We start from the raw sequence: 13,537 nt of genomic DNA on the forward strand, positions 1-13,537 counted from the left end.
TACGTAGTCTTTATTTTTTTATTGTGGAATAAAGGAAATCTTTAACGTGCACAGCTTGCACCAAATGGGGCCACGGTTTATTGTCTCATCCGAGCAGCTAGACGCCTTTTCATATCAAACCTCTCCCCTGAGATAAAAGAAACCAGATTGAAAAAATGGTATAATCCGAGCTTCAAATTTAGATTTTTGTCTTGAAAAGTGTTTTGCTGATTTATGGAAAGTGTTACTACGTTCTTAAATCAGACAAATACACAAATTATGAAACACTGGTCACATCTCCTTAAACATCAAAAACTATCGTGTTTTCCTATGTCGTTGGGTCAAGGTATTGTGGCTTTAAATCTGCAGCCGAACAGAATTGCAGGAACCGCTGGATACAAACCGAGAGTTTGTAAGTACTTGGATATACTTTTGCAAAAATTAGTTCTAAAATCTAAATGCATTTTAAAGAAATTTTAGTGTTGTCCAGAGTGTACTGATTTATGAAAAATGACTGTATATATCTTGAAGCAATTAGATTGTAATTCTATTTCTATATATCAGTCCTATTACAACAAGTGAAACGTGTAAATTGTATCTGACTCTGTTCACGATAGAAACACCTGTTGACATGGCATGTTCCAGTTGATTGAGTAGGTTTTTGTAGGCTTATCCAATCTGCGATATCGACTTAGTTCGAAGCGGATGTTTATTTGTCATAACAAACCAAAGGCAGATCTTGCGCACATTTTCAAGATCTTCATTTTTATGTTGGGAATATTCTCCTATGAAGCCTATATTTAAGCGTGTTTCTGCAGGGAACGGAACATGCATGTAGAGATCATGATTTGCCGCAGATCTTTAGGTGGTATCCGCCATGTTGGATAAGTTGGAGAACATCTAATTTGAATATTTTGATAATTATAGGATTTTAATAGTTTCTATTTACAATTATTTATTGTGATTGCTGGCATCTGGTGTTAAAGTCGTAATTGCTAGAGCATATACTGAGGTTTTAGTAGATTTATATGATCAGGCTTGCGATCAGGCCCAAAGTCGGGCTTCATTGTGCCGAGCTTGATTGTTCGGAGAGACAAGTATCCAGATTGGCAAAGGTGAATTGTATTTAGTTGAAGTAATGCAATTGGTCGGTTTTCTAAATTGTTTTCAGGGGGACACCCCCCGTGCAGCTATGGGCCTGTCTGAGATATTTATATATCAGTCCTATTACAACGATTAAAACGCGTAAATTGTATCTGACACTGTTCACGATAGAAACACCTGTTAACATGGCATGTTCCTGTTGATTGAGTAGGTGTTTATATAGGTTCGAGCACGCCCTGTGCCGCTATGGGCCTGTCTTAAATAGGAAGTGCTGTTGCCACATAGTGTATATTTTTTTTCTAATCCGTGCTATGTCATTTAGTTTCACTTTGGGAGATTGGATGATGGTTGATGTGGTATATTAAATTATATTTGTAACTAATTGCTTACATAGAGATAGGACGTTAAACTCAATTCATTTCATCTCATTATTTCTTTTCAGATGTAATATGAAGAAAGAAGATCGTAAACTATCGGATATTTTTAACTATGGAGATACATGGAATGAAATCTTTTTTTAATTTAATACTTTTCGCTGTGTGTTTATTTATTTTGCTCAGTGCTGTTGGAATTTTGAGCTCGTATAACAGTAAAAATAAAATGGCGGAGAGTACGAATGATGCCGAATTCCGAAACAAAAGAGACTTAGAAAACTATACAAATATCCAGAACTCCATAAATTCAGTGAAAATGCCCATAAAGGATCAGATTGTGAAATTGGCGGTTCCACAGGAGATAAAAAATATAGACAAAAACAATATTCTAGTAAAACAGAACGAAACAAACATTGTCCGGAATCTCAACAGTGACTTACACGAAAACAGGATAACTGGGAAAGTAAGGAAGGCTAAAGTTAATTCTCACACCAACAATGTACAAAGGAAAGATAGAATTCTCAAAGATGTCAGAAAGGATTTGCATGCACCAACAAGGCTGAAACCGCATGGACATACATCCTTTCGAGTGAAATCCAGTGCTATGCAATCAGACTTAAAACCAAGACCAAATGTTAATGATACTGCTGTGAAATATGCCAAAAATGTTTTGACTGTGAATAAATCTCGAGTGCCTTTAACACCAGTGAAAAATAATATAACAGCGACAGAAACAGATAGAAGTCTCATTTCACAATTGAAACGCAAATCGCAAAATCATAATGGTGGTCGTAAAAGGATTCGAACAAAAGAAATGGTCGGTATAAATAGTGAAAAAGCACAAATACCTTTCCATAGAAAGAACAAGAAAAGATTGGCTGTTACCACGCTCAGATACAGGGACAAAAAGATTAGTAATAATTCATATAATAGCCATAGATCGACTAATAGTATATCGAAGTTCATTGAAAATAAAATAGTGACAAAAAGTGATATAAGTGATAGTTCAACTGTTACTCTACCTACTACATCAATAATAGGTCACCAATCATCATCTTCATAATATATCAAACGTAAACTTGATATATTAAAGTCCCGCATATAATATGAATTCAAAATTCGCTCGTGATTAAATCATGCATAAAGTTTTTTTTCTCAACCTTGTAGTTTTATTATTAATTTATTCTCATTAATAATTAATAATTAGCATATCTTTTTCAGATACATTAATCTAACAGAACCGTTTACTCCGAAACTTTCTGATTCTTTATAAACCTCATTGTCCTCTTAAAGAATTTTCGTTTTCAGATCAGTAAACTGAATCCGTTACAATACAATCCCTGATTTTACAACAACTTGAATCATCCAGGTATAACAAAATTTAGAACCAATGCATGACATGGAATTGAATGCAGTGCTTCAGAAAGTTTTTCTCAACACATTTCCAGTGCGTGCCATTTTGGTACCCTTCAGGAAATTTTTTATGTACCAAATTTTAAAAGGGTCACCATCCTCAATATTCCAAATACTATTTCTGTCATAACTTTGCGTCTAGGGTTACAATATATATGTTTTCAGGTTAAGGGATTCATTTATGACGATTTTCAACATCTGGGCAGGTTCTTATCGTGAAAATTAAATTGAAAATAAAATATTGAATACTCAGTAAGAATCGTCCGAAGTCCCTTATAACACATTGTATTATAATACACTTTTATCAAAATAATGTTTTCACAAATTCTGGTGTTTTTCAGGTTTGTCATTAGTGGTGTAGGTCTACAAGTAATTATAACAAACAGTCCAACAACAGTCCAACAATATTCCCTTCTGTCGGTTCAACAAGACCTTCTCCCATTGCAACGACCTCTTTAATACCAGTCCAAAAACCCCAAAAGTTCCGTTTTTGTTATTAGCTTTTATTTTGAATATAGTCAGTTATAGGGTCTAACGTCAGCTCTCTCCTGAACATGCATCCACCTTTTGACCTACTTCGATGACGTCTGCTTAAGCCAATCAAATGTCTACCTTCTCCAGAGTTGGCATTTTGTGACGAACTGAAGTGGCTATATTAAAAATAAAAGCTAACTGATAGACCAACAACATCACTTGACCAACAATATCGACTACTACCAGTCCTACAACAACCCATACTACCAGTCCTTCAACATCTCCTAATACCAGTCCTTCAAAATCTTATAACACCAGTCTTACTACATCTTCTAAAAACACTCCTTCAAAATTCACCACTACCAGTCCGACAACATCTCCATCTTCACTACTACCAATCCAATAACCTTCCCTAATACTAGTTCAATATCATCACCTATCAAACTCGCCTACTACCAGTACAACAGCATCTCTAACAAATTCCCCTAATACTTGTCCTGCAACATTTCCTGCTACATGTTAAACAACATCTTCTACCACCAGCCCAAAAGCATCACCTACTGTGATCTACTACCAGCCCATTACATCACCCACTAAAACACCCCAACAACATCCACCGATACTAGTCTTGCAATATCCCATAATACCACATATTATCTCCCACTACCAGCTCAAAACACAACATAATACTACTACCAGTCCATCGTCATTTGCCATAGCCAGTCCATCAACATCACTTACTACCAGACCATTAACATTTTTTTCTACCACATTCCAACAACATTGCCGTCTACCATTCGTAAAAAAAAATCCTACCATTGTTGCCCTAGAAGCAAAGTTATGATAGAAATAGTATTCGAAAATCGAGGATGGTGGCCATTTTGAATTTTTTTTCCATGGGTGACCCGCTGGAACTATGTTCACAAGGATTATCTGAAAACGATAAAACATTGTATCTACTGCAAAACCTTCCTTTGTGCTCTGCCACTGGATTTTTCGTAAATGTCGTTAGGAGTGCCTACCCACACTAGTTAAGTTTTTAGAAAACAGTCGTGAAAGAAAGCCGGTTTGAAATTGATTGATCTTGTGCAAGTTCTATGAAATCGTAAATATTATGACATGATCATACCAGAAAATGTATGTTTTGGGTGAACTGAAGTAGATGCATATAAAAGAGTTCATAAGTATCAGTTTTTTTTTAGTTTCGAGTTTATTTGTTTCTGACTTTGTAGACAATGTCTGCTGTCCTTGTTCAAGATTATTTGTTTCTGACTTTGTAGACAATGTCTGCTGTCCTTGTTCAAGATTATTTGTTTCTGACTTTGTAGACAATGTCTGCTGTCCTTGTCACGAAGGTGACGTTATTGGCACGCAGTAGAGCAACACAACTCTTGCAAGTTATTATCAAATTTATTTATTGCACTTGTCTTGTATTTTGTATTACGGTTCTGATCGTTTGTACTTGGTATTTATTTTATTTCAGATTTTACCACAAAACTATAGTTTCGATTTCCCTAACAGGTCCAAATTATACATAAAAAAAAGACAACGGGACAACAGATTAAAATATTTCGTTTCATGTAAAAAATTGCCATTCCGGATTTTATCAGAACCCTTTAGTTTCGTTTTACATGTCGTTTTTGTGTAGTTGAGTACGATGCGGCAAGTTGGGCAATGCGGCAAAACGAACCCACCGCTTGGTCGAGTTTATTTGTTACTGCCTTTGTAGACAATGTCAGCGGTCCTTGGTCGAGTTTATTTGTTTCTGCCTTTCAATGTCAGTGGTCCAGTGGGAATCGCGTTTCCGGCTGTCAGATTCACAAAATTTTCTTGTGGTGGTCCCACGGTCAATATACAAATAAACCTTAAATTCGCCAGGAAATGTCAGGAAATATCAGGAAATCGCGTTTCAGGGAGTCAAATTCTAGAATTTTTGGAGGGGGTCCCCAGACTTCAGAAAATCGTGTTTCCAGGCTTCCAATGGGCGTCTCCGGCATCAATAAAAATAGCAATACAAAGCACCATACTGGGGGGATACCTAAACTGTCCCCCTTGATTGGACGTTTGACCTCCCAAAAGGACTACGGGTCTGCCCCTTCAACCAAAAAGATGTGTATATTTGAAGAGATCTTGGATTTACCGACAATGCATTGTAATAAATTTAAAAGATTACAACAGGATCTCACTCAGTACTCACCCGACTTCTCTGTAATTAATTGGTCAACAAAATGCTATTCCTTGACAGATGGTGACAAGAACATAATCTCACAAAAGCACCGGGCCAGGTCACAAAGTATGGCTAATAATTTATGACAAAAAGATTGTAAAGTTATTTATTAATGATCATTGATTAAATGATATAATTTCATTTGGTGAAAATTCTGTAAAGAAACAAGCCTATTGTGATATATGAAATCGTCAGATTAAGAATTCTGTAAGATTAACATAATTAAGCCTCATTAATCTAAACAAATCATTACAGAAAACTGAGAAAAAAAATCTTAGTCTATTTGCAAAGCATGTCTACCATGGACAAGGATATGCTGTAAATATGTGAGAATTAGTCTTGGAGATCCTGTCAGTAGCTCAGTTTTATTCCCAATCATTTTGAATAGAATGGACCAATAAACCCCAGTCTCCCCTAGCCTACATTATCACTTTTATCAGGTGTCTCTTAAAATTTGGTAATATCTATTTGCAATTACGACGGTTCAAATATAAACATGTTGGCGATAGGGTAGAGACGAATTGATCACTGAATAATCGATCTGAATGAACAATGCTATGTGCTTCTCGTCACGTTCACGGCAGTGATAAAAACGAAGTGTTATGAATGAGGCTATATTTGCCGTGTTGTGTGTAGTGAGTATATATATAACGGTATTATACAGGTCGAGTGTAACAAGGTGAGGAAGTGGGTCGAAGTTATGCAGCCAAGATGCCGATAAACACCTTGAATTTTAGAAAATCAAGTGATAACAAAATCCGTGTCATTCATAATGGTAAATTGTACGATATTACGAACTTTTCGTCCAACCATCCTGGAGGACAGGAAATTTTACAGAAACACTCTGAACAAGACGTAACTCTGCTGATGAAAAATGAGACTGGAATCTCTGGACATAAACACAGCCGTGCAGCTTATGATATACTGAAGAAATACTATGTAGGTGATGCCACTGATGTTAACAAAAATGGTCATTTTCATACGAATCTTGAAGAAAAGGTAAGTTTGGTTGTTTATTATAGCTATGAGGCATAAACTAAGCTGTTTATAAAACAGTAAATAAAGTTATTATGTATGACAATGTTAGCTATAGCAGTGTTTATAATTGTTTATACTGAGAATGGTGGTATGATATACTATGTTTTGTAGTCTTAATAACCTATCATTTGTATAATTAGTGACACATGTTGTTTATTTGATAATGTATTCAATTATATACTTTTTATCAATATTATTGGGTAGACATGATTGGGAACTCAAAATGTAGCAGGTTGACTAATGAAATCCTCCTGACTGGTGCAATAATGCAAAATATTAAGAGGTGGGAATTTATTAACCTTATGCAACCGAAGAAATATTACGGGGAGAGCATTTGATGACTATATCTCATATTTCTAGACATTAGTTTAATTCAATTTAGTACCTAAGGCTAATTTCATTTTGTTAGGCAAAAATTATTTACATGCATTTGTCTCGTTTGTGTTATATAAGTTATTCTATTAAATGCAACATTTAAAGACTTTAGTGTGCAAAATAGATTGTTTCTAAAGCATTGAACCTTAACGAAACTTGTGTATCAGAGATGAACACGATTTTTGTTGCATCTTGAAAAATAAGGGGTTTCTATTTGATCTCCTAATTGTAATATTGTTTAAATTTGGAAAATCAGACATAATTAATTGAAGTTCCTAGAATAATTAGTTCTGCCAAGTCAGCTGAAGGCGTATAAGGCAGACATATATTTACTTTTTTTACAATGTTGATACCCGCTACTAAGGTTGACATCACCTTCTAACTTCTGACTGGTTGGTTTATTTTTCATTGAAATCCCCAATAATACCTTACCCTGGATCAGACGCAATATGGTGGCTGAGTTTCAATACACATTGAGCTAGCTCATGCGATTCAGGGACATTCAATTCAAATCAGCCAGAATCTTGCACAATGACGTTCTGTTGAATGTCACATGATGTAAAAAAAAATCTCCATGAAAAGAAAAACAACCCAAAACACAGTGCGAGATAAGAGACATAGGATAAAGACTGACATTAAAGTAAAAGATAACTATTCTTAGAACAATCTTTGAATGGCATATTATTTACTAATTATATAATAATTTATTGCATTTATAAAGCAGCAACAGTCTTGCTAGCGGCTCAGTGGTGCTGATACAGTCATATAATTATAATTTAAAATACATTGAACACATAATAACAGACAGTGGTGAAAAATGACATAGAATCAATCTAGTCAATAAAAATAAACCTCAATGTACACAATAAACCCAACATTACACAATATTGTGTTTAGAAAGCTGGACAGTTCAGTTTTCAAGTTCTTTTTACATATATCATAAGTTGAACTTGATTTAGTGAAAAGAGAGTGAATTCCAGAGTTTCGGAGTTGCACATCAAAAAAGCATTCTGCTAGTTTACTATTAGCAATTGTTGGTTCAAACAATTTGGGACTTAATTAATTAATTGATTTATTAATCCTTTTCTTGTGACTTTCAAGTATTTCCATTATAGCGTCCCAGTAGATGCAATGTTGAAGTGTTTATTCATATGATACCCCACGTGATATTCTTATCTGGATAACTCCTCGCTTGGTTTTGCACTGCCACCTCTGGAGGTAGATTTTACTTTCTCGTTATAACTGAATGAGTTTATATACAGGTACGAAAAGTATTATTTAGGTGTAACCAGGAATGTTGTTCGAGACAAATTATGTATTGATGAGATATCATGGGTGATTGATGCAAGAATGTTTGAGATGAATGATTGATAAAATGAACCCTCAAAGCAATAATGGGACTTGCCTTTTTAGATGCATTGACCTGGATTTTACACGTCAGTAATGTAGCTGGGTGGGGCCTGGAAAGGGTTAAGGATTTTGGGGCTTGGGCTTTACTTTGATTAAAGAGTGTTTCTTAAAGAAATTCTTGTTAAATGAGGTTTTTTGATCGCAGAACATGTAAATATAGCTGTCACATCCTAATGAGTATGTAATGCCATCACCTCTGTCCATCCGTCCGATAGTCCATCCACAATTTACTTGTGAACCTGATAGAGGCAACAGTTTTTGCCAGAATTTAATCAAATTGGTATGTAGGTTTATGTCCACAACACCTTAGACAAGTTTGATTTTGTTTATGGATGATGGGCAAATTTAATATTGAGTTTCACCCTTTCATATACTGAATTTCATTTTGGGTCAGCGGGTATCATGCTTGATAACCACTTGTTTAATATTTTCAGAAGTGAAGTTCCCTTTGTCTTTTAGTGAAGATTGAATATTAAGATGAAATGTAAGGTGTAACTGCGAGTTTATCTTTTGGATTATTTCAGGAAGATCTGGTAGACTGGAATAAACCATTATTTCATCAAGTTGGATTTCTGGGTGAAAATTACCATGAATGGGTTCACCATCCAGTAGAGAAGAGATTACGATTGTTTAGTTATGATTTATTTGAGTTTTTTAACAGTTCACCATGGTGGATGGTACCAATTTACTGGATACCTATATCTATACTCTTGATCTATTTTTCTCACAGTTATTTAACTCAGCAACCAGAATATATCTTTATTGTTGGCCTGTTTGATTTTAAAGGTGAGTTAATATAGCAGACCTGGCTGGCATTGTTAATTTATGGTACTGTTGAATTCCAAGAATACCAATAATACCATGTTACAATAATACCATGTTAAACCTATGTTTCCGCTGTTCGAAAATGAATAAGCTTCTCTTTTAATCACCAGTTGTATAATAATACAAGGTTTATACATTATCAAAAAAAGCATGTAGATTGGATTGTGATATCTTGTACTTGATTTTAGTACAAATCTTTGCAAAATAAATTAATGAGGGAGTGAAAGTAAGAGCTTAAGTAACTCAATAACTGAAAACATTGATATAAAAATAACATGTTAAACATGTTATACAGTTTCAACAAAGGTTTTAGTGATATGAACAGCAGTTTCATTCTGTCTCTATTGAATGTTCTGTATATTATCTTGTAGGCATTGAGATAAATGGTAGTGCCTTACCTATAATAATAACTATGGGAATATTACTATGGTCATTAGTAGAATATGTTATACATAGATGGGTTTTTCATGTTAAACCACCATCCTGGTCTCCCTGGTTGATACGTTTACATTTTCTCTTTCATGGTCAACACCACAAGGTATGTACTGTATTTGTGGTTTATTGTTTGATAATCTTTGTTAATTTGCTGCCGCAGGTACTTAGTCGAATAATAAAAATTGTTAAACCTTGTTGAAACATGGATTCTTCAGGGGATTGAGTAGGTCTTCAAAACTACATCATAACAGAATTATTTATCATACAAGACCAGTTAACAGAGTCACTCTTGTGTCAAGTACATCAAGTACAATTAATTTCTTTCTCAATATGAAAAAAAAAACAGTCCCAGTTTTCCAATTACTTATGTACATAGAAAATTAATTAATAAATAGAGGCATGATTTGGCTTGGAAATTTCTAAACAATTCACTGACATTATGATTATAATAATTACACATGACTAAAGCTTTAAGAATGTGAGTATTTCACTATCTAATAAGTTGATTAATACAAATGAGCCAATTGTTGTAGATATTGAATTTTTATAATATATTTAGATATTTCTTACTCCACATATTTATTAATAGTTGAAAAATAAGAAGTTATAAAACACATAAGAAAGTGCCCATAAAACAGCCCAATAAGTAGCATTGTATTTAAATTGTATGTAGGTAAACAACTACGGTTGAATAGAATGTGTCTTAAACTAGCTTAATCAAACAATCTGTTAATTGTACCATTTCAATATAACTCAGGATAAAATTTATCACTACATATTTCACTCTTATATTGTTAAAGGGACAAGTGCACTATTTTGGGGGATGATTTGAGTGTTGAATATATGTAAATATTCCCTGAGAAGTACTAGAAATGTAGTAAGAAAATCACATAACCCCTTCGAAAATATCTGAAACTTGATATTTCTTTTCCTATCTCTATAGATATCTTATATATATTATGACATAGTCTCATTTAAAGCTGACTCGTCTTGTAACTTTCAAACACAGATAATTCTGGACACACATGGCTCAAATTCAACGTAATCTGTGAACACTATTAATGATTAACTATTAACAATTCCCGTTTCTTAGACTAAGGTACGATTGCTAAAAAATATGGTACAGTATCCTTTTAAAGTTTGAAATTGTACACTTCTAGCTTTTTGGTCATTTGTAGGCACCTATGGACAAAAGCAAGCTGGTTTTCCCACAATTACCTGCATCGTTCTTGGCTTCACAGATCTTGTTGATATATTGCCTTCTCTTACCAACTGGGACAGCATTAGCACTGTTTGCTGGTACTATTATTGGTTATATGTTTTATGATTTAACACATTATTATCTACATCATGGTACACCTTCTTTAACCTACTATAAATCATTAAAAACTTATCATATGAAACATCATTTTAATGACCATTCTACAGGTAAGTAGATAATTTAATACATCAACGTATCTGTATTCAAAGGTTTATTGTTCAATATCAATGCTATCAAAATATCTTTCCATTGCCTTCAACAGAGCTTTTTCTCATTATACATACTTTAATAAATAGTTATGAAAAACTAGATATATCAGGCTACATATTATAAAGATAATGATGGTTTAATGGTGGCCTCAAGGTACTGAGCTTCAATTCATTCAGACAATGTGACAAGTAAAAAAATATTTCAGCTACTGATTTGTTTGCCATTGGTAGATTCAGATTTAAATATTCTGGAAATATTGATTTTGATGGAGTTCATTAAAGCATTATATTTCATAATTAAAGCACCAGTCTGTGTTGTTAGATAAAGTATTTGCCTGTATTTTAGGATTTGGTATATCATCAAAGTTATGGGATTATCCTTTCAAGACATTGAGTAGTTGTGACTAAAATGGAATTAAAGTAGACTCAAAATGGTAATGGAGTACAGGTTTTCTTAGTTTTTAGAGAAATGTGAATCATTTAGGTTTTAATTTGTGTTACATTATCAGTGAATGGTTAAATTTCTATTGTATATGATTTTGAGTTTTTCCTGTTTTTTGTTTGTCTTATAATATCTGCATTTTTTTGGTTCATATTTTTTATTTAGATTTTAATCAAACATGATCCAACTTTCATATCTTGCCATCTTCAAAAGGTTTTTCTGAAAAACCTGAACAGATCTGAGCCATTCAAGGATTGTTATGAATGAGAACAGAATATTCTGCCTCAGTTTTAATTCATAATATAGGTATTGCATTTATTCGTAGATGAATTGAAATGGAGTTTTACATCCTAATTTTTTGTGCCGTATTGTGCATATGAATGTTCTATGAAGGCAATAACTTATGTTTACATACTGAGAGAATAATATTTCATGTGCAATATATTAGGCAATGCCTTGTAATGATTTACATTTATATTTGGCTATATGATAAATCACATTTAATTAGAATTCTTGCTTTACAGTAAAAATTCTTATTTTGTTGATAATATAATTATGCCAATAGAAAAATTGTCTCCAAGACAACAAATTAAATATTGTATTTTTAACCAAGTATTTATGCCATATCCTTTTAACTGCCTCTGTTAATCTACACAATATTAGATAGTTAATGTAATATGAATCAATGATTCAATACAGTAGGCCTACAGTTTAATTGAGGTATTTAATCAAATGGTGCAGGTATTTTTAGAATTTCCAGCTTTCCGTCCTTTTAGCTTTTATAATGTTTCTAATTGCAGAATTATATTTGATCAATAATGATTGCATAATAGCCTATAATTGACATTGATTTTAGTCTTTCATTCTGGTCTCTTCTAAAAAAAAAAAAGAGAAAAATTTTGCTGGTATTTTATGCTCAACAATCAGCACCATATTTTTTATATTTTTAAGCTTGCACAAAGTTTTTGTATGATATCACAAGCCTAGTATATCTCTTGTTAGTTATTAATTAAAAAGTCATATATTCATGCTTACATTTATTCCTCTAGCATGTCAGTTTTTAGCAGGTTTTATTGCTGAGGATGTGCTCGCATTGTGTTACAATTGCAGGATTGCAACTCTGTTAGAATAGCAAGGAGCCCTTGTGTGTGATAGCATGAACATCAGAGTTATTTGTTTGAGATTTAAGTGTACTTGTAACAAGATCATATTCAAGGCTTAACTAAGAGCAAGTATACAGTTTCTTTTCATCAGGAGTACATCATGCGAAAAAGACAATAAAATAGGATGTTATTAAATGTTATTCGTGCAATATGTAGGGGTATAATAAAATAATGTTAAATAGAAAGTTTATAGAATATTACAGTGTTGACCTACATGTATTGTTTGCTGGTAAAAACATTCAAAATTTGTTTTTCGAAATAAAGTAATGTCCTCTCTCTTGCTACCCCACTTAACGCCTGTTCATGGGGAATTTAAAGATTTTAAGTTTGTAGTTAAAGATGGGTTCCCTTGCTTTTGTTTATGAAAATGAAATAGCTATACTTATATGAATAGAAAGTAGAGGTGTTCTATTGACTTGGAAAAATACCTGTTTGTCTCACATATCCATATTTAATTCATAATTAGCTAAATTGGAGGAGAATAACCAGCAGATTTTCAATGAGTGACCGATTAAGAAAAATTCTTATTTATTTGTTTATCCAGACTGTTCATACATGGACATTTATGATTGGTTAATTATCATTGTATCACGAATATGGGTTTTGACATGGTCTTATTAACCCGTATTAAACTAAGCCCACTACACTTTGTTTTGGGGGCGTGGAAATGAGATTGGTGGCATTTAAATCTGACCAATGAGTTTGGTAGAATAGAAATGAGGTCATGTTAACAAAACACAACATCGCTTTGCCGCCGCCTGATTGAAGAGATTAAAACACATTCTTTCCAAGTTAATATTCCAAAGTA

At 33.4% G+C, this 13,537-nt stretch overlaps 2 protein-coding genes across 2 annotated transcripts; both read left to right on the forward strand.

Moving 5' to 3' along the window:
- The first annotated feature begins 304 nt into the window (after positions 1–304).
- Positions 305–2,614, forward strand: LOTGIDRAFT_235366 (hypothetical protein). Its single transcript, XM_009064562.1, has 2 exons — positions 305–391; positions 1,526–2,614. Exon 2 carries the CDS (start codon positions 1,573–1,575, stop codon positions 2,518–2,520), a length of 948 nt encoding a protein of 315 aa, XP_009062810.1. The 5' UTR covers positions 305–391; positions 1,526–1,572; the 3' UTR covers positions 2,521–2,614.
- Positions 2,615–6,136: 3,522 nt separating this feature from the next.
- On the forward strand, positions 6,137–13,485 carry LOTGIDRAFT_195020 (hypothetical protein). The gene is made up of 5 exons (XM_009064563.1): positions 6,137–6,570; positions 8,919–9,180; positions 9,591–9,757; positions 10,833–11,082; positions 11,471–13,485. Exons 1-5 carry the CDS (start codon positions 6,283–6,285, stop codon positions 11,530–11,532), a joined length of 1,029 nt encoding a protein of 342 aa, XP_009062811.1. The 5' UTR covers positions 6,137–6,282; the 3' UTR covers positions 11,533–13,485.
- The last annotated feature ends 52 nt before the right edge of the window (positions 13,486–13,537 follow it).

This window comes from Lottia gigantea, assembly GCF_000327385.1.
Source record: "Lottia gigantea unplaced genomic scaffold LOTGIsca_63, whole genome shotgun sequence".
Classification (NCBI taxonomy): domain Eukaryota; kingdom Metazoa; phylum Mollusca; class Gastropoda; family Lottiidae; genus Lottia; species Lottia gigantea.

What these genes read in the sequence shown, in the direction of transcription:
- LOTGIDRAFT_235366 (XM_009064562.1), top strand. Translation starts at nt 1,573, where the DNA reads ATGGAGATACATGGAATGAAATCTTTTTTTAATTTAATACTTTTCGCT.
- LOTGIDRAFT_195020 (XM_009064563.1), top strand. Translation starts at nt 6,283, where the DNA reads ATGCCGATAAACACCTTGAATTTTAGAAAATCAAGTGATAACAAAATC. An exon ending in TGGCCTGTTTGATTTTAAAG is followed by an intron (nt 9,181 to 9,590) that starts GTGAGTTAATAT and finishes ATTATCTTGTAG; the next exon opens with GCATTGAGATAAATGGTAGT. An exon ending in TTTTAATGACCATTCTACAG is followed by an intron (nt 11,083 to 11,470) that starts GTAAGTAGATAA and finishes CCTGTATTTTAG; the next exon opens with GATTTGGTATATCATCAAAG.